The following is a 22760-nucleotide window of genomic DNA, read 5'->3' as shown; positions in this document are numbered from 1 at the left end:
TTTAGTCAAAATTCAATGCAACTTATGCTCATAAAATATGAATACTTTCAAATTTAAAATGAATACCAAAATTAGTTGTACATATAGTATTAATCCTTTATAGCATTTTCTGATAGAAGATCCCGTTTAACATTGAAGTTCAAAATTTGAAAGTCGAGCAATGCTGTGCCTAATGCAGTTACCAGAGCTTGGTACTGTATGAGCTCAAATTGGATATGAAAGCTATCGAAGCTGCAAGATGAGCATTTGGAGAGGGTAAGTAAAAGTGTTTTCAAAGATTTTCGACTGGCAATGAGACCTTTGAATACAAGCTTCGAATTTTTCTTTACTGCAGTGGAACCACACCACTTTCTTGGTTATCTGGTAAGATAATATTTTAAGCATTCTTGAGGTTAAAAATATGACCCTTCTTGATTTAAAACATGTGGTGAACGTATAAAGGAAATTAAAAAAGGGAATCCGAGTGCAGTACAAGGGGCTAATTGTGTCTGAGTGCTGTACTTGCTAGTTTGTCCCGACAAGAAAAAAGAGCGTATGCAGTTCCTTTGCGCATGATTCAGCTATTTCTTGTGAATATCATAAAATATAATTTTTTTATTGCCTATAATACAATACATAACTTTACATTTTTAGCAGATACTTGACGATGTCCAGCTAACAAAAAATGGATAAAAAAATCTGAATTTTTTGATCAAAAATAACACTGTAATCTTGCTTCAGATGCTGTACTCACCGCACTTGGCCTCCTGCGAATTTTTCTTGTTGCCAAAACAGAAAATACCTATAAAAAGACGGTTTGCCACAATTTTGTACATAACTAGATAAACTCCGCATCGTTGGAAGAGTTCGGTCTATTTTAAAGCGAGTATTGGAAAAAGCGTTGGCACAAATAGACATTAATTAATAAATAAATATTTTTCGAAAAACAGTAATAAATAAATTAAAAAATTTTAACTTTTTGAATACCCCTCGAGATAGTTTTTTAGCAAATATTAAGGGGTCTAATTTTGTTCATACTCGTAATGATACTGATTCAGATTCTTGTCACTTTTTGGATCGGTCTTTAAACCAATCTTGAACTCTGAATTTTACGCACCTAAATCTTTCAGATGGTTATGTCGAACATGGAATATTAAGCTTAAACCCTCTTTACAGACTGACAGAATTTTCACCAATGACTGGAAACTAACAAGTATATCCCCAATTTTTAAAACGCGCAATAAGATCCAAGTAAGTGGTTATCGGCCACAGTAGCCGAATGCGTTGGTGCGTGATTACCATTCGGAATTCAGAGAGAACGTAGATTCGAATCTCGGTGAAAGTCCGAAATGAAGAAAAAAATTTTATTGATAGCGGTCGCCCCTCGGCAGGCAAAGGCAAACCTCCGAGTGTATTTCTGCAATGAAAAAGCTCCTCATAAAAAATATCTGCCGTTCGGAGTCGGCTTGAAACGGTAGGTCCTTCCATTTGTGGAACAACATCAAGACGCACGCCACAAATATGAGAAGGAGCACGGCCAAACACCCAAAAAGGGTGTAAACGCAAATTATATATATATATATATAATATATAAGTAATTATTGATCAATTTCCAAGCTATGGCTAATTTCTAAACTTTTTGAAACCATTGCTAAAGAAAATACGTATTTTGTCACTCAAAGCCTAATTTCGTGCAATCACCATGGATTCGTACCTCGTCGGTAAATAGTATCTTTTTAGTGAGCCTTCTCAGAAGGATTTTTCCAAAGCTTTCGGCCAGAGTCTTTCCCAACATTTTATTATATAAATTATCTTCGCTATGGTTTCACTTTGTTTTCCTGCAATGATTGAAATCCTCTGTATGCGGAAGGCATTGCACTTAAATCTGTTAAAGAATCTAAAGATTCGGGCGTGATTTTTGACAGTCGTTTTTCATTTAATAATCACATTAAATTCATTTTATGAAAATTATATTCTGTCTTAGGCTCATATTTTATGGACCTTCATACCCTGAAATTCGCTTTAAGTTGGAATGCGCTGCGTTTATTTGGAGGCCATACCATACATTTTTAATCGACAGGATCGAACGTGTGCAAAAGCTGTCTCTGAAATACTTAAGATTAGTAAGATTGCTGATCCTATCTCATCTTGCACATCACACTTGCTGTTTATCAACTTGAAGTCAAAAAAAAAAGAACATCAGTTCTTGCTCTGTTGTTTATTTTCAATGTTATTCAGGTGACTTGATTGCCCATTTCAGCTTAAAAGTATTAATTTTTTTACGCCTACTAAAATGCTTTGTAACGCTCTTCCTTTTTATTTAAATAAGTTGAATTCAAATTATGCTCGTTATGTTGCCATTGAATGAGCTCTTCGTGATTTTAATGCAATATCTAATTCTTACTTCGTTCGCTGTTACAAGAAAAGAATTTTCTGTACTATTGAACTCTACCGTTTAGTTTAGCTAAATGTAAGTTTGTAATTTAAATATGGATGTACTCGTATGTGCACACTTTCATTATTCTTTAGTATTAGTAGTCAGTCTGAAATCATATTTTCTTGACTTCTTGAAATAAAATAAATTAAGTAATTAATAAATAAGGGACGTTGAAGCTCCTGTCAACATACCATGATTAAGTCCACGTTCAAAATTAGCATGTACAGACTATGAATTTCTGTTGCATTTTTATTTTTTAATGATGAAACTAATCACCTTAAATAGCCAGCATCGGTTATTCGGCTCATTGATTTTTAAGTGATTTTTGTTGTAACTTTGTTTGAGAAAATTTAATAGAGATTTTAAAATAAAAATAATCAAGTTGTCTTATTTTCAGAAGAAACAAAATAAAAACTCTCATTAAGAAATTTCGCCCATTAAACTGAGTAATAATGGCTTATGCAGGTAACAAATACATAGAAAAAAGTTCAGATTAGCTTAATAATGAAAGGTGTTATTAGCAGTTGTCGATTGCTTGTAATGTAAAATTAATGTTTTTTCTGACTTGTGATGTGATTATCTGTATTAAAAACTATTGAGCTTAACACATTCCACTTTTTTTCTAGTTAGAATAACATATTTTTACATTGCAAATATTTTCGATAATGCTGACACATCTGTAGGCACATTCATTAGTGGTCAATGAGATGGATGAACTGCACGAGTTGTTACTTAATAGGATAAAAGCCCTCGTGTCTACAACGCCTTAATGGTTAACTAATTACTTATTGCACGTATACATATACACATAAGTATGTAAATATAAATGAGATTTTGAGGATAGGGGTATTCATTAAAAATTTCATAGAAGACTCCTCCGCGTCGCCACTTTTCTGCTCGTTACATCTGGGCTCTGCTCACTTGACGAAAAATTGGCATGTGAAAACAACAACAATGTTATCGAGCAGGATTCCCCCTAGCGAGTAGGTACGCTTATGCCCCATACAACTAGTATAACTCACTAATTTCACAAGAAAATGTAATTTTTAGTAGCTCTTCTAAAGCGTTACCAAGATATGTTTATTTATCATATACCAGTAGCTTCATTTTTTCGCCACTTGATAACGCTTGGCGAAACGAAGATTGAGAAGCCCATTTTGATTTTTGAGTGAATTTACTATGAAGGAATTGTATCTACTTAGAATTTATAAGTTTTCAGATTGGCTTGGGCATGACTTAAAAGCTTTTCATTCTTAAACATTTCTATACTCCACTTACCCACATTTCTTTACGAACTACAACTTCAAATTATTCAGGTATTATACTTGGAACATTTGATAAAGCCATTTCGATAAACGCAGGATTTTGGTACTTCAGACGAAAAAAAACACGATGAATTGAGTGATAATTGAGAAAATATATTATATTGTTGGTTGGTTGGTTTAAGTGGTGAAAATGTATTGTGTTATAGGGTTTTTGACTTAAAATAGTTGCCGTTTTCTAACGGAATTATAAAATAAATTCTATTTAAATAAAAATAATGAGAAATACTGTCCAACGATATTTCAGAAATCTAAATCGATACCTCTTCTTTTCGCCAAGCGTTAGTAATCTTGCTCGACAATTTTGTGGTTGATTTCACATGCAAATTGCTCGTCAAGTGTGCCGAGCAGAGAAATATCGAATAGAAGAGGTATTCGGTTAAGATTTGGCTGCGTTATTCAAGTTTTCCTCAAATCTGTTATTTTTTATTTTAATACTAATTGACACCTCTTGATATGAGGGATTCCATGTGGCGAGCCGTAATTCTATATTTTGATCGAAAAGTTTGGTATTTTTTAGCATAAACAAATATACGACGTTTTAATTTACTTTGTTTTTTTTTTCAGTGAGTTAAAAAATTATTCTCGCCCAAAAGATGGAATTAACTCATCAAAATTTTCATGCGATGATTTTTTACGATTTTCGAAATGGTTTATCGAAACGGGAGTGCATTGATCAACTTACTTCAACTTTTGGCGTTGACACACCATACTTAGCTACTGGGAAACGCTGATACAACGAGTATTAACGTGGCCGTCAATCCTTGCAGGATAAATTTCGTGAAAGCCGTCCGCAAACGGCAGTTGTGCTAGTAACAATCGGTGCTGTGCGTGAATTGATAACGCAAGACCGACATGCCACATATCGCGGGAAAGAAGCAGAAGAAGGGCATTAGTAGGATTAAAGAGGATACGCAACCATTTTTTGTTTGCCAGAAGTTTTCGGAAAACTAAGGAAGACCAAACGCCGAATACGAATCATCCTTCATCAAGACAATGCGATCTTTCACGTATCGGCTCACACAAGAGAGTTTTTGAGCACTTAAAAGATCGAATTAATGGCTCATCCGCCTTAAAGCCTTGACTTGGCACTTAATGATTTCTTTTTGTTTCTGAACAGCAAAAAGAAAATGTGGGATCAATGCTTTTCAACGCCTGAAATTGATTCAAGCGAAAGTAGAAGTGCATTGACTTCCAATGAGAATATTTCGAAAACAATAAAACCATTTTTATTATTAATTTAATGTGTTTTCATTATAGGGCGCAAAATATAACAGGCAACTCTCGTATAACGAGAACGATCGAGTACAAATTTTGAAAAATTTGGAGATATTTGAGCTAGGCAACTTTGAAGAAATCAAAAAAAAAATCGGCCGCCGTAGACAAATGGTTTGGTGCGTGGCTACCATTCGGGAGTGTGTAGGTTCGAATCTCCGTGCAGGAAACTGCAAAATGATCGAAAACGTTTTTTCTAATAGCTGTCGCCCTCCACGGCAGGTAATGGCAAACCTCCGAGTGCATTTCTGTCATAAAACAGCTCTTCGTAAAAGAAATATAATATTTGCCGTTCGGAGTCGGCCAAAAAATTTGGGTCACTTCATTTGTAGCATAATATCAAGACGTACGTCACAAATGTGATAAGGAGCTCGGCCAATCACCTAATAGAAGAGTACGTGTCAATTATCTATTTGTTTCTTTTTTTTATTTTATAAAAATTGGTGAAACGTTTTGGGAACCCATTGACTTTAGCAAAATTCAATAGTTTCTAATAATAAATTGCGTATCTGTACGGAATTTCTGATTAAAAATCATTTTTTCTCTCGTTAGTTATAATATATTTTATAAAAATATCTGATGATTCAGTGAGATACTAGCTGGTAAGCAATAATGTACTCGTATGTACGATTATATGTATGTGTTTAGTTATATAGACATGAACACATACATACATATATGCATATGTGGGTAAAAATATGTCAACAATATCTGTTGATCAAATCATTACAAAACATTAATAGAAATTTCGAATGCGAATAAAAAATAATTTACCTGAACAATTAACCACCATATTTACTCAGTTATGGGGCAGCTAAAGTACTACACAAGTACCATCAATCTACAAATTCATTTATCCACGTACATATTCATATTTTATATTAAAAGCATAATGGAAAATTGGTATTTATTATAAAAATAGTTAGACATTGATTTCGATGATGTCTATCGCTACTGCATGAAGAAGCAAATTTCGCAGTAAATAAAATCAGAACTACAAAAAATGAAATTGAATTAAAAATATTTGCCATTGAGCCAATGTCTCATGATCACTTACACATTCTGTGCCGGTGACAAGTGGCTAATTGAACTTGTCATGAAATAATTTGTGAAAATCATATACCTGAATGCCACAGACTTATTAATTTGTGAGTTCATTAGTTGGCCGAAAAAAGTTCGGAAGAAAACCTTGATAGCGGATTTTGTCTTTGTATTTTTGATATTCATTATTTGTAATTTTTTAAGTAACCGTAATGAATTTGATCAAATGAATATTTTTTGGGAATGTGAAATACATACATATACATTTATTGGTTTCTGTAAAGCTTTTAACATCGTTTCACACTCAATTCTTGTTAAGAAATTAAGGCTTCCATTCCATATTTCTCTGTTGGTTAGAGTTCTGTATCTTGAAATGTAGGTGCGTGGATGTCACTGATGATCGTCAGTCATATTTTTATCATGTCATCTGAAGTCCCCCATAGTAAAGGGGGTGAACGCGTAGATGTCAGTAGTGAATAATTCCTAGAAGGCACCTTTTCGTATGTCACCTTTGGCATTTGTCAAGTAGACAGTTGTAAAATTTTATACGATAGAACAACCCGTGAAAATTATTGAAACTTACTATGAAAATTGTCGATTTTTAAGAAAAACGTATCGTAAAATGTGATCGTGATTTTTTTGCTGAACAATCTTCAACATCGATAGCTCGACGTTCTCAGCAATTAGGCATTCATAAATGGACTGTTGGTGGATTTTACCTGTAGACGTCAAGATGGACATTTAGTAAATGAGGAAATTCTTGAGATATAATTGTTAACCGCCGTAAGACTGCCGTAAACCTGCAAGAATATAAATTTTTCATATGTTTTACTTTAAAACAACATCTAAGCGCGTCTCTTGAAAAACCTTTTAGATGTAAATATTGTTGTTGCTCTACCAAAGCCACCCTGTGTGAATTCGCCTTGATCCAAAAAGAAATTTTTTAATAATTTTTTTTTCAAAAGGAAACAAAAGCATTTGGCCAACCCAGTGTTTTACTCAAACAACTGGTTTCTGATTTTTATGGTTTTTACATATTTAAAAAAGTTAAAGTTTCGGTAATTTTGTATCAATATTTCAAGCAAATTAGAGGAAAACTGAGGGAGTTAGAGAACTTTGACTGAAAGAATATAGCGAGGGCAACTTGGAGCTAGTGAGTTTTTAGGCTCATTTGATTGATTTTTTTTAAATCGATTTTTATTCTGTACTAGCTTTAACCCGCGGCCCCGCTCGCGTATGAGTAGTTTTAAGGGATTTAGGATACATATGTATATAAAATAATTACAAACAATAATTTCATCGAAAATAATTTTTTATTAATAACTATAATATTACATTATAATACTCGTATTTCGCATCCGTTGCTATGCCTCGTTGAATAAAATCAAAACAACCAATCAGAAAAATATCAAGCAAAATTATTTTTATTAATTTTCTATCTCAAACCGTTTTTGAACTTTGCATTTGGGTCATAGTTGAACAGCTTATGCGGATTATGAAGTCTAGAGAGTGCTATAAATAGTGGGAAATAGGAAAAACTAAGATTTTTTAGATTAAATTTAAGCAAATTTCGATTATTAGTGACGAATGAGAGTGGTGGCGCGGCCTGGGGACTGTGGGAAGGGAGTTCCATCATAAAAACATGCCTAGAACCTTCATTGGGTGAAAATATGAATGTATACAAATTTTTACATCATTTGAAGTTGTCGTTTCGTAGTGATGCGCGGACAACGTACAGACATTCACCTTTATAGTATAGATATCTAAAAAGGTTAACACTTCCGCAATTTTGTATCAAAATTTCGAGCAAATCCTGGCTATGGAAAAAAATGAGTGCACATGTATTTGTTATTTTTGTCATATGTGAATAAGTACTTGTATATATTTCGAGGATATCGAGATATTGCGGCACACAATTTTTATATATGAATACTCAAGCTTTTAATTGCAAAAATTGAGCTTTGTTTTTTGCTCAGAATGATATTTATGATTTAATTTTTTTTGTTTGGTTATAGATTTTTTCGATTATAAGAATTGGCTCGGTCTAATGTACAAACGAACTCTTGATCAACAAGATAGTAACGCCCGAGCGCCGCAAATGCCAACAATTCAATGGCTGCATTTAACCTTTTACAGTAGTGTTACCTTCAAAACTAATACGCTTTAAGCTTATCCACATATGTGTATGAATGAATGTATGTATGTATGTATGTATGTAGCTAGACAAGATATATTTGAGCGCATGCCCACCTATATGCATATTTCCATTCTTATATAAGTACATACGTATATGAGTGTTAAATCTATATGAGTGTATCTACATATAAACATGTATGCATGTACGTGCTCAAATACATACAGACATTTGCAAATTTTTATTTCACCTTAACGTATTTTATTACGTACCATTGCAGTTATTTCAATTAAAAGCATCACAGTTCAGCTGTTGGCTAAAATAATTCATAGACCTTGAAAATACTTCAATTGAGTGGACAATCTGGTAATCGGTTTAAAAAACTGCATATACTCGTGTACCCTCATGCACATATATTCATACATACATATACATATAATTTCAATGTATATGCACTGGTGTTTTTGTCTCATATTTATTGTATCCTCGTACATACATTCATCAATGACCGAGTGTTGGTCTCGAACCTCTCTCTTCGCCGCTGTGCTGTAATATTAAGAAAACTTGATATTGCACCACTTTAATGCCGCTAAAAGGCATTTTTTAATTCTTCTTCCTCTGCTACTTTGTGCCCCATACGCTGGTTAAGCACATACTTAAAAATATACCTACTCGCAAACATATTTGTATTTATATTTGTATATCTACTACTTTGCCCGCTGAAATGTTTGTGCATGGATATGTACATATTTATGTGCAATGTGATTTGCGGGCAATCGGAACAGCAGCCGATCAACAGGCAGTTAACTATTGATCTTGTCATTGGTTTCTTTCAGCGCCTTGGATGTTTGAAAATTCAATAATTGAGCCCAGAAAGTAAGTACCAAGTGTGGTGAGCAGCTAAGTACATACATACATAGGTATGTTACATATGGTATGTGCGCCGCTCAGACTTTGACGCCTTAATCAGTGGCGGTACAATTCAGTGCGGCAAACACACAATCAAAACAAATACAAAATAAAACAAAACAACAAAAAAAAACATTAAAAAGAAAACAAAACGAATAAAAACTCGTATCTTTTGACACACTTTGGCGGCGACCAACAATTAAGAGTGCAATAAACTAAATATCCAAACTGGAAAACTTGCTTTCGATTTACGTTGAATGGACGGCGGACATAAGGACGGTTAAAGAGCGGGCGCGGCCAGCAAGAAATGGCAACATGTAAAATCAAAACTTCAAAACAGCTCAGTAGTGCAAAAGTTTGCGAAGTACGTACGTATGTACGTAGCAATGGAAAGCATAATAACAACGAGAGTGTATAGTTAAATACACAAAGATATTTGTTCATTACAACAATAATCATATGTTGCACGCTGAGCGCCAAATGGACAGACGAGCCCTAATTGATTACATAATAAAAGAGTGGTAGCTGCTTTCAGGTATCTGGGGGAATGTGCATGTATGCATGTATATGTATGTATGTAAATGTTACTCAAATTTATTTTAACAACAACAACTATGCGATGTGGTAATAGACAGATAAAAGCGAAAGAAAATATTGTTACAAATCCGTGAAAATTGACAATAAAGTTGGCACCTTTGGCGACAAAACAGGTTGTGAATGACGGGGACTGCTCAATTGTCATTTCGAAAACATTGAGGACAGTAGAACGAAACATGTAGTTAATTGGAGGAAACGTATCAACTTGCCATGTGAAGTATTTTCTTTCCAAAGTGCTTTGAAAATTATTTGAAACAAATGTGAAAGTGTATTGCTCAGCATGGAGAAAAATAAAACCAATACTCATTTCTCCATTGTTAGGCCAGAAATATAAATAGCAACCCTCCTACAACTCAATTCTAATTGAAGTAATTTTGGTCGTTTATTAGTTTATTAGCTGTGATTACAGCTGCGGACTGTTAATTGCAAATTTTACCATATTACCCATTAGTTCAGTCAAGTTTCCTGGTCGCTTTTTAAATTGTGTGGTATCGAACGCGAACATGTCTTTTTACCACAAAGTGATCATGCAAAATCTTATGGACGCTCGTCATACTAAAGTGTCACGGTATCTGACATTTGTAGCACAACAACTGCTTTTGGACCACCTTCACGGCATTCGTCAGTGAGCGAACAGCGACCACGAGAAAATCTATTACACCATTTTTTTACGGTGCTAAATGAATGTGCCATAGTCGAATGGGTTAGTGCGTCACTGCATTCGGGAGTACGTAAGTTCGAATCTGCGTGCATGAAACAGCAAAATGATCGCCCCTCGGCAGGCAAAGGCAAACCTCTGAATGTATTATATTTATGCTATGAATATATTATATATATATATAATTGGCGCATACACCCATTTTGGGTGTTTGGCCGAGCTCCTCCTCATATTTGTGACGGCGCCTTGATGTTGTTCCACAAATGGGGGGACCCTACAGTGTCAAGCCGACTCCGAACGGCAGATATTTTTTATGAGGAGCTTTTTCATGGCAGAAATACACTCGGAGTTTTGCCATTGCCTGCCGAGGGGTGACCGCTATTAGAAAAAAACTTCTTTATTTTAATCTTCCTCCGAAATTCGAACCTACGTTCTCTCTATATTCCGAATGGTAGTCACGCACTAACTTGGAGTCGGTTTAAAACCGTAGGCCCCTCCATTTGTGGAACGATAACAAAACGTGCGCCCCAAATAGGAGGAGAAGCTCGGCCTAACATCTAACAGAAGTGTATGCGCCAATTATTTATATTTATTTATATTTTTAAATGGAGGTTCCTGCTATTTGTATTATGATTTTAGTTCATAGATGCATTCTTGCTTTTTAATCCGCGTCGAAAATTGGAAAAATTAATCCCATGAAAATGTTCACAGTTAATTCTATTTTTTTTTTGCCGAGATGAATTTCTAAAGTCAATCTAAACAAAACTAATATGCCTCACATATCAAAACGTTCTGATTGCATTTATGATTAAATACGTCAAACTGTTCAATTCAAACGTCAAATAGCGTCTGACAACACTTGAAGTGCCCAATGGTAGAAATATAAACAGCAACCCTCATATATAACTCAATATTCTACTAATAAATCTGTACACAAAGTGGCGTAAAAAATTAATCATCTAATTTTGTTTTTTTTACTAAATTAAAAAAAATCATGAATAAATTCTTCCTAAAGAAAATTATTTGAAAAGTTATTAATAAAACATACACCCTGCGCGTACAAAGTTTCGCATTCAAACGAACCACACTTAAGATATATTTTCAAAATATTTTTTTCTAGTTTAGTGATCTATCAGTTATGTTATTTAAAAACCACTTTTGCCAGCGATCTGTCTGATACTGGGTGTGTAATAGAACCTAAGATCGAAGAGCAATCATTCATTTTAGTAATTCAATTATTCAATAGTTTTTTGACAAGCCATTGACGCAATCTACGTATTACGACCCAATGGATTCTGTTGAGAGCGAAGAGAGAGAAGTTTTATGTTTACAAAGGTCAACACCTGTCAACAACACAAAAATACAAGTGGAGTACAAGAAGTTTAAGACGCAGTATGTCCTGATCATTTGCCTCGTTCCGAAAATTCATTCGTCTCTGCGACTGTTGAACATCGAGAAAGTTAAGAAAATTGTACTCGGAGATCGCCCCGTGAGTATCATGGAGGTAGCAACCGCTATTGGTACGATGTTTTGGGATGAGACGAGTTAAAAAAATGTTTTTCGGGGCAAAATGTTTTCGAAGGAATTATTATCAGTGACGACACAAGGATCTATTAATATCTATCGATAATCAGTAGAATAGCGATTTTAGAGGATCTAAACCCCCAAAACACACAAAGTCAATGCCAAATGAAAATTTTCTTGGCCATTTTCCTTGAGTACCGTAATGCGATCTACTACGATTTTTTTCGTCAGGCTAAATATATTAGTAATAGGAGTGGCGCTAATTCATTTTACATAAATTCGCGTTTTCTGTTCAATAACACAGGTTTACGAAATTCACGTTCTTTGGTATATGGGACTGGTTTCCACTGAATTTTTGTGCACTGAACACGAATTTGAACACCAAAAGTGTCCTTCTCGTCATGGGTTGAGAAAATTTGATGTAAAACATGTTTGAAAGACACTTGAATTCTTCTGTACCGAGCGGTAAAACATCGATTTAATGAAGAAATCTGTTAGGGACAAGATTACTTCCAGTAATGGGTCGAAGGACTGGCCTTCAAGATCATGCGATTAGACAATTCTGGATTTTTGTGTGGCTTTTGAAGCCATTGGCTCATGTGAATAAGCCAACAACTATTTGAGACTAGGAACTCAATATAAAGCACATCATTCGCGGCATGCAAGTCAGGAAGAGGTTGAAAAAGTTGTCGCGTTTTTTTCTTCGGAAGATGGTTCCGTATGTAGAAGTCCATGCAAGTGGGGATAGTACTTGATTCCATTCACTTGGGGCCAGGACGGTCCAAGCAGCTCACAACTTCCGGGCTTCGCCTAAAAATCCTCTGGGTAGCTCTCGAGCATCCGTTTGAGAGCAAGCTAATGTGAAAAGGAAAATTAACTCAGGATATCTGGTTGTGCGCTCAGTTTGAGACCGGCCACGTAAAAATCTTGCCCCAATGAAATTGACAACAAGCCTGCAAAGTTGTAGCTTACTGACTGGAAAAAGATAAAAGGAAACTCGCAGAGGCGATTGGCGCAACATTTTGGTTCAGGCCAAGACCGGCCATCGGTTGTAGTTGCCAGCTAAGTAAGTATAAATTTGTATATCTTTTTAGCTCTGGCGTTTACTGCGCTCAACTAGAAGAAGAAAAATTCGTAGCAGAAGTCTAAATACGTAATACGAGCACCTACACAAATTTATTTCTCTTTAATGGCTTTACTTTCCCTTCTTTTGATTGTCCTTGTGCGATTTATTAACAAAACAGAAAAATGCAAGTTCCTTGTTCCAAATAAACATACCAACACATCTACATACTACGATAAACATTAATGCGTTCGGGTGCTGCTAAAAAATATGATGGCAAAACGCCAAGCGTAGTTGCTGAAACGACAGTTGACGCAAAAAATTGTATAAGGGGACAAACCGACGATTGCGTATACACTATGTGCAAGTTTTCCTTGTTTTTTGTTGCCACACACGTCTGAGTATGACACATCCTAAAGTAACGCTTCGCACAAACACACACGCAAAAGGTATGTAGATATGCACATAAGTAGGCATGTACCAGTTTTTTCGGCGTTTACTCCAAACAGCAGATGCAAAATGCAGTAACACATACATACCTTCACATACATCCACATTAATACGCATAGCTGTTTGTGTGTGCGCGCAAACGAGTACCAACATTTCACAATTCCGCCATTTGAATGATTATTAATTGATTTCAAGTGCAATTTAAAAAAACTTACTTTTCAACGCCCAGATATTGCCCGCATTCAAGCCACGTATATACATGTCTAAATCCTGGGAGCAATTATCACCAATCGCCTGCTGGATGCTGCTCCAACGGTCTGCAACGTGCGCTATATCAAAGATATTCAACACATCCTTCAGGCGTACTGCATTCTGAGGGTTCCACTGTGTCGACATCACTCTGCTGGTATTCATATCTCGAGTTAGCTGTTCAGGTCGATGGAGATTAATGGTGCTATGACTGGAAGTCATTGCAGCCAAGGTTGAGTTAGAAGATTTTGGTAGGTCACCATTGCTGATGGCCGCCTCAATCTGAGCTATTTTCGCAATAGCCAATAAAAGAACGAAATATGACCCAATATGGGATTTGAGTGATATTCGCGGGGGATACATTGTGCTTGAAATGTCGTTGAGTTACTCGTATTCACTAGTAAAAATTAATTTAAAGTAAAAATCTGCACCCTCTTTTACGCTCGTTCAGATTTTGATATACACTTTGGTTTATGATTTATTTATTTGATTATATTTTCTTAAACTTTTAGCCGTATTTCTATGCTAATATTAACTCAGTTCAATTTCGTACAATTTGGGTCAAATTCAAATTAGCACTCATTGGTTGGTTGACATCTATTAATTCGTTGGATTTCACTTAAACGCGTTCACACTTTATTTATTTTTTATATTCAGCAAGTGCGTAGGCATAAATACATACAGTTATACGTATATAAATTTATTTATGCATATGATAAAAACCAAAGTCGATCGATCGCATCCGCTTCAAAAATAGGCAGGAAATGAAAGGACGGAGTTTGCTCGTAACTAATGAACTTCAGTGGCTAATCAATTCAATAAATCATTCACTTTACCGTTATTTTCATATTTCTGTTAGTCGTTACTATTTTGAATGTTAAGCCTATTACGTATTTGCCTGTATGTATATTATTTACGATTTTCTTATGATTGTTTCGTAATACGAACCATCTCCATACTTCAACGTCGTATGTAACACCTGAGGAAGAGCACTTTTACTTTCCTTATTTACGGGCACTGTGTACTATTGCGGTATTTATGTTGTTTAACGATCACAAGCTGAAATTCGTTTTTGGCGTATTGTGACTAGTTTGTCAGCCAGTGAGCGGGCCAGTGTGTAACGTGCGCGAGCGTTGTCGACCGATTTGTGCGATAGCACAAATTCGAATTGCGGTTGCGCGGCGCGGTTTGTTGTAAAAATACGTTGTTACCAGAGTTGGACGACGTTGGCCGACATGCACTTCATTTTGACTGTGGCGTCAATAGTTTGGCGTGAGCGCAATCGAAATATTTGTCTCTACGCTATTTGGGGTACCCAATTTGCTGAGAGATATGTATTCTTTTGGTTTGGATTTTGGTTTCTTTCTCTCTCTCTCACTCTCTTGAATCTCTGTTGGGCTAAAATTTAGCAAATCTTATTTGCCTATCTAATTTAAGGATGTCTAGAGTCGTACGCGACTTTACTGATTGACCAACGAAAGTGAACTGAAAAGCGGTTTTCTTCTTTCGAGTTAAGCTGAAAAGTTCAGACAACTGCTAAGCGTTGGGCTCAGTTGGACTTTTTGCTTTACTAGTACTTGGCTACTTGCCCATTCGATCATCCCATCAGCACTTCTCGTTCGTCTCAATAAAATCACTTCCCGGCTTTGGTTACACGCCGTAATGCAATCAACAATGGCGATGATACGAAATGCATACAGTGTTTTGCTGTTGCTTTTGTTCAGCTGGTTTTATGTTGAGATGTATATTTCACGTATTAGCTGCTCTTTCATCGTGGTAGCAGCTCAAGTAAAAAGTTGATATTGGTCAAAAAACACGTAATTTGCTTTTATTTGCTCATTTTGTAACCGTTGGTATCGTTGCAGTTGTTGCAGTTGTTGCTTTTGATGCTGAGTGCAGAGCATCGTTTCTTCTTATTACCAGTTACCACTAAATATGTGTACATAGCCAATTACATATATACCCATGTATGCACAAGTATGTTCAGTGCACATGCATATTCACATACATACAAACGTACATACATACATATGCAGTAAATGTAGTAAGTGCTTACAGTATTGCTTTAATTAAGCGGCCTTTTTGTTCGATTTGAACTTGCTTACGGTTTTTGGTCTTGTTACACATACGCATTCATACTACACGTATACAGTGAGCCACACATTCGATCGCTTTTATGAAAAACAAGTAAAAAGGTGGTTATATTCGCGCGCAATTTCGGTGCATGATTCTGTTCTTATACGGTTACCAGATAGTAAGGATAGTTTTTCCAGTTAAGTCCAGTAAGTTATGTTCAGCAGCTGTCAATCTTGCCAATAACATCCTGCTGTCAAAATATTCAGTCAGTTCAGCCCATTTCATCACTCATCCATTATTCAAATTATTAATATTATTATTAGCACAATATCATTAATTTCAAATTATTAAAAAATAGTATCGAAATTCCAGCTTAGTTCCAGATAATCGAATGCGTAAAGAAGGACCTCGCAAAATCATCTTCTCGGATAAGGTTTATTTTTAGTTCAGCGACTATGTCAACAAGCAGAATGCCCATTCTCCAAGTTTTTGGTCAAACATCAATGCATCACCAAAGATTGTCTGTTTGGTGGGATTTATGGCATGGCGGCAGCAACTGATTGTATTTCTATCGAAACGAAAAAGGCGGCATTATTATCATCAGTGATTCTCGGTACGGAGAGATGTTAACCGACTTTCTGCAGTCAGAGCTCGACAACATCGATATCTCCGTGTTGTGCTTCCAACAGTATGTCACTATATGCCATACAAGTGACCAGGGCTCGAAGTTGTGAAAGAGAAATTTGAAAATTGGGATGTCCCGGTGAGTGTTCATCAATTGGCTAATTGATCCCCCCCATTATTTTTTCTGGGGTTTTACTTAAAAATAGGTGGCAACTGTTTTTTTTTCTTTTGCATCATCCTCTGTACCCTTTTGCGTCAGTAGTCTAAAATGTTGGAGATATATTTGATCATTTCTAGTTTTGCCTGCTGTATTACAGTTCTAGCCTCCTTGCACAACTAAATAAATGTTCCCGACTTAATTTAGAGCATCTTGGAAAGGTGTGATCATATACCGAAGTCTACTTCAGGATAGTAATGGAGAAGATGAAAAATGGTTTCTTTCCCGTAGTACCGTCTAGTACCCGATGTCAAGTTATATGCCTTCATTTTACAGAATACACAGTTTGGCCCCATTTCGATCAAGTTTACTTTAAGGTCCGATAATTTGTCTTTTAATTACATCTTTAACTAGCGTGGCTAAGAGTAAGTTCCTTAAGTAGTAGTTAGCTGCTTGCTTACCATATACCAATGAGTTCTCCTTTAGAAGGAATCTGCTTAGTCGTGCTTTGCTGTACAAGGCCATCTGTTATGCAGTTGCAGCTGCATGCCGCTTGAAGCCAGAACCAGTAAAACGGTTGTAGTCGGTTAGTACTTATTAAGCTTCCAAAGATTTTCTTATAGCATTGAACTCTCAGAAATGATCAAATGCGATGATCCCTACAATAAAGTCATGACAAAAGGTTATTTACTTTAACTAACTTCATATTTCAAGAGGTTTAAAGGTTTAGAATCACAAGCATTTGAAAGTTGTTTCAAAGAAAATATTTATGTTCATAAATACTTGGAAATTCGTGAACATGTGATTAGATGTGTGAGTAACTGTATATGTCTATAAGCTTAGTAGTAGTTGTAGTTAACTGTCCGGTGCGTGTTTTTGCCGTTGGGCTGGCTATTACCAGTACTACAGTGCATGCAGCATAGATGCTTTTCAATTTACGTGTATATGCGAATGCATTTATGCTCATATATATGTATGTGTGTGTGAAGAAAATTGGATTCCAAAAACCAATGCTGTGTCGACATACTCATGTTTGTGGCTAAATTTGCATACCCCTATGTGCATTTGCACTTCCGCATACGTAGGTATGTATGTATTTTTCTTGCCCTTCTTTAAGCTTTCCTGCTTCAGTTACTTATTCTTTCATACATAGCTACGGAGCTTCTTACCATAGCGTGCACTTTTCGACTTAATTCTTCCATTAAGTATTTATACCTACAATCAAGTTGAGGTGCGTGGAAAGTGTTACTTTTTAAGTATCTCTGTAATTCTCCAGATCAGCGACCTTACCTTTGCTTGTAATCCTGAAGTTTCAATACAATCGAGAACGTATTATTTATATCTTTTTTTAGTTTTGTTTAATGTAGAAAACATACGCTTGAGACTTAAGTATTTTATACACATTAAATAATTATTCCACAAAAAATATTTTTTTAGTTTTAATTTTAAGGTAACGTAAATCTGAATCCAAAAAAAATTTACAAAAAGTTTAACCTGAGAGTTCATTTAGCGGATCAATAGCACCGTAGACTCCGTAGGTTAATGCCATGATTCAATTATTAAAGGTTTGCTCACTAGTGGCATTCGATTTTTGACACTCCCTTACAAAAGGTTGTATTTAAAAAGTTGGATAAAGTGGAACAAATTAAACCCTTTTTGGGGAAAATGGTAGCACAAAAGGATTTTCTTACTTAAATGGAAACAAACTGCGAACGGTTCAAAAAATAAATTTTAATTAATATTTGAATGTAAATAATGGTACAAATAAAAGTTATTAGCGGAAATTGCCAAGTCTAATAATAAAACAAGAAATTATTTTACTTAATTCAAGATTTTATTTTGTAAGTTAATTATTAAATTTAAAACCGATCGCGAAGTTTCGCCAATATGAAACTATTTTGTTAAAAATAAATAAATAATTGGCACGTAAAATTCTGTTAGGTGTTTGGCCGAGATTTCCCTCCTATTTGCATTTGTCTTGATGGTGTTCCACAAATGGAACCGTAGGTTTTACAAAAACTGTAGGTTTTAAGCCGATTCCGGCAGATGGTTTTTTATGAGGAGATTTTTCATGCTGGCATTGTGCTTTGCTAAACCTCCTCTGGACACTTCATCCATCCATGGGAAGGTGGGCTCATTGGAAACAAGTTCCGTCAATCCCAACTTTTTTATGATGAGGTATGTAATGTTATAAATCTAGTCGGGACTATCCAATTATTCTCCCTGTTGGAGCTCTTTGGTAAATGCTAGCTCTTTGCAAAACATGAATTCCTTCTAAATCACCACATCATAAGAAATAAAGTTTTGTAAATTCTCCACTCATCGATCTCGGATTGCGTCAAGTACTGTATCATGTCCTGATTTGAGCGGTATGTATTTCATGCCATCCTACAGACAGTCCTGAACATACCGATGAGAACACTTTAGCGAGTTGTTGCTCGTAAGCAGACCATTTTGACCAATGTCTTGCTAAGGGAGCCGATTTGTCAAGAGAGAACGAGAAAGATGCTTGCTGAGTAAACCTTTTATCATTGAATCAGGGTTCATACTAACATGAAACACCTCTTAATTATGGAAATTTCCACATATTATAATATTTATTCGCTGAAAAAGAAAAGACAATCAATCTTGTTGAAAACCACATAAAAAATTAACGACTTTGACAAAAGAGTTCTTCTATTTGCTAATGCTAATAAACTAGTTCATAGCATCATGACTCGTAGGATGAAATCGGGCCAAAAAAGTTAAGAAAACGCATATTAAAAAGGAGAACGATCGCTTGGATTCTTTCAAATCTGTTTATGTTGATTGCACGATAGAGAAATAAGAAGCCCCAGAGAATTCAATATCTTAGAAAAAGTTTTTATGTAGCGGTTCCTAGCACACGAATTACAAAATTCGTTAAGTTCTAATTGAAGCGTCGATAAGCCATATAAACCTCTTATTTCAGAAAAAAATGTTAGATCATCGCCATATAGAAATAGAACACATTTAAGGAGCTCTTGACGAGATAGCAGCATTCCATTCGACGAGGCTTGTCCGCAGGCAACAATCTTTTCGTCAATTGAATCTTATACGGGAATAAATGCAAATCAATGCGGATAATTCATTGTAAAGTGGTCCGAGCAATGCCCAACTGCTGAGTACGGCGATTTTGGGATGTACTTGGCGACGTCTCAACACTGACCCGTACAAGAGCAATATTCTCATCCGATCGCCTTGGTCGGTTTTGATTTGGCCTCTTTGGATTAGAAAGAGCATCACCAGTCGAAAAACTTTCGTACAAACGTTTAATGGTGTTCTTAGAAGGCGGACTTTTCACATTATTTAATTTTTTTATACGAACGTTGAGTTTTTACAATTGACTTCTTTTGTTGAATGTAAATTTCAACAATTTGGGAGCGCTTGCGTGGCATGTACTGTTCCGTGGTAAAAACTTGCTTGGACTGACGCTTCCAACGCGGTATGTCATTAAGCGATCTGACGTCTCTGTCAAAAGATACAGGGTTGCCAGATGGGTCCGTCGAATATGGGCAACCCTGTATGCGAAAACCTGACTTGATGACAAGTTAAGGTAAAATCTGAAACCCGATATCAAAAGCAATCATTTGATCTGGCACTGTTCGCCCAGTGATAGGCGGGATAGCAATTAATCATCATCGTCACCATCGACACACAGAAAATATTTCGAAATACACGTCTTATGAGGTAAGCAATTTTACCACCTTGATTCTACTCCCTTTCTTGTTTAGCCGAGACTTAAGCAACTAATGAGCTAGAGACTTAAAACTTTGAATATAGCTTACACACCGGCTGCAATTCAATATTCAGCAGTCTGTTTCAGGTTTCATTGATGAGTCCAGTTATATGAGCAGAAATCGTAAGGCTGTTTTATCGTTTCGCGGGCATATAGCCGCCCAAATTAGTTTGTAGTTGCAAGGTTCGTGACGTCTGTCGTAAACTTACGATGTGAGACGACGGTAGAGTCAGAACGAATTTCACTACCAGAGGAACCAGCAGGCTTTTTATGTATTTTATATTTTATCCTACGCACGATGGCTAAGCGATCTAGAAATGATACGTTAGATAGTGACAGATCTGACGAATATTACTTTGATTTTGATAAGACGGAAGATGACGGCATTTCTTCGTCAAGTAGAAGTCAAATCCGTTTTTGATTTTATGAAAAATTTTTCAGGTGTTAAAAAAGCCTTACTTTTTATAACGTTTAACGTATTTATTTTCTTTACTGCGCACTTCAATACCTCTCGTCCTAAGCAAGGCTCGCCCGTCTAGCGGCTCCGTCCCCAAAGGGCCAGTAGAATATAGGTATGTAGCCTAACGCCACCCGCCTAGAAGCTGACTTTATACTGGTCACTTTACATTGTGACTACCCCAACCCCACACGCTTCGGTATACCTGTAGTGATCGCAGTTGATCGTTTTAACTGATTGCAAAGTGGAAATATTGAACTCGTGATTGGGGAGCAGATGAAGAAGAGTTTGGCTCGAATTATGATACGATGATTAGCAGAACGCATTCCAATGACTGGAGAACATATGTATGTATATAAAGAAGTTATATGTATGAAGGCTAGCGTATGTAGTAACTTTTTTCATCTACTTACTTATCGTTTATTTTTATTGTTATTATTATTTTTATTTATAGTATATTATTAATACAGGCAAGCAGAATGCTTAGGGAACGAGGTACCTACTATGACGATGTGAGCTAAAACTTAAATCTATCTATTTGATAGTGACATTGGCTACACCACTTACCTTTGTAGATGTCTCTTTAGATTTAATAAGATATAATGCACACTTTACAAACGCCCGCCAGCCGTGAGAGCAAAAATATTCAAAGTATGCCAAACTTATTAACGGTTTTAGGCGTAGATTTTCGTTTGGCTCAATGCAGGTATATAATTTTATATGCTCGAACAAAAGTTTGTATTCATGTATGATCACGCACATTTCACATCTCTTTTTGACTCCTTATTTACTTTCCAATTCGTGCCTGTATCTGCCAGAGTAAGGGTGTACACTTTGATACACGCATTAGCAACATTTAAGTTAATACCCTGCAGGGAAAACCCAAACTTATAAAATAAATTTCTTGCGAAGTATCTATTTCAACAGTTCTGAGTCCCATAACTTCTCATGTTTCGATTAGCGGCATTTGTATTTAGAGTAAGACTGTGTTAAACCCGAGAATATAGTCAGGAAACCGTTCATTTTAATTCTTAAATTAAAAAAAAATAGTAAATTAAATAGTAAATTTTTATTTTTAATAAGTCATAGGGTACATTTTTTTGAACACTTCTGAAGGTAAATTAGATTAAATTATTCCGAACATTTTATACCAACTTTACGGAAAAGTGAATTTTTGCCATGGAAATTGAATGGCAATTTTCAAAGCTTTGGCGTTACGGTAAATACTGAAATTAACAAAACAAATATTAATAAAAAAATATAAAAACACTAGATGTCTTATATTGTCTTATATATAGAATAACTTTAGAAAAGAAAAATATTTTTGTGCCATCCTAATAAGGGGTGATCAATTTAGAGGTATCGGATCTTAAATTGAAATAAAACAACGAAAATTTAAATTGCCCAATCGTTGTTACTCTTGTGTAGAACAATTCATGATATTTATTTTTAAAAGATATTCCTTTTTAAATATTAGTCGCAACTGCGCCGTAATTCGACCATCCCTAAATATAAATTTTGAATGACTCGCTGCAGGACTTCGGTCGGTATCTCGTGAATATCTTTAGTAATGTTGGCTTCTAATGCTTCAATCGAAGCCGGTTTATTCACAAAGCATTTAGACTTTACATATCTTCACAAATTAGAGTCCAAAGGTGTTATATCACCAGATCTTAGTGGCCAATCCACTGGGTTGTGGATATAACGGGCTTTAATTTTCGGCATCAAAGAGTCATTTAACAAGCCGCTATAGCGTTCGCCATTCACTGTTATATTGGCGTCAGCCTTGTCTTTGAAGAAATATGGGCCTATGATTCCTCCAGCCCATAGGCTGCACCAAACGGTTGTTTTCAATTTATGTTATGGCTGTTCTTGAATGGCTTTGGGTGGCTCTTCAGCCCAAATGCGGCAATTTTGCTTATTGACACTTTTCACAGAGCGTCGATTTTCGTAATATCTAAAATTGTACGATTTGTAAACGTTGTTGAGGTGTAAGTCTTTTCATAATAAAATATCAATGAATACTGAAAAAAGTTCTGTTTTTGATTTGA

The 22760-nt window shown here is 35.6% G+C and overlaps 1 protein-coding gene across 1 annotated transcript in view; it reads right to left on the bottom strand.

Annotated features, from left to right (window-relative positions):
- LOC129238031 (O-acyltransferase like protein-like) overlaps positions 1-15107 on the bottom strand; it is a 51086-nt gene extending 35979 nt beyond the window's left edge. The window contains exon 1 of the mRNA XM_054873067.1: positions 13605-15107. Coding sequence (XP_054729042.1) covers positions 13605-14001 — 397 coding nt within the window. The 5' untranslated portion in view covers positions 14002-15107. The remainder of the gene's footprint in view (positions 1-13604) is intronic.
- Between the last annotated feature and the right edge of the window lie 7653 nt (positions 15108-22760).

Source organism: Anastrepha obliqua, chromosome 2 (assembly GCF_027943255.1).
Source record: "Anastrepha obliqua isolate idAnaObli1 chromosome 2, idAnaObli1_1.0, whole genome shotgun sequence".
NCBI classification, from domain to species: domain Eukaryota; kingdom Metazoa; phylum Arthropoda; class Insecta; order Diptera; family Tephritidae; genus Anastrepha; species Anastrepha obliqua.
The sequence above is the reverse complement of the archived record's forward strand: the minus strand, read 5'-3'. Positions and strand labels throughout refer to the sequence as shown.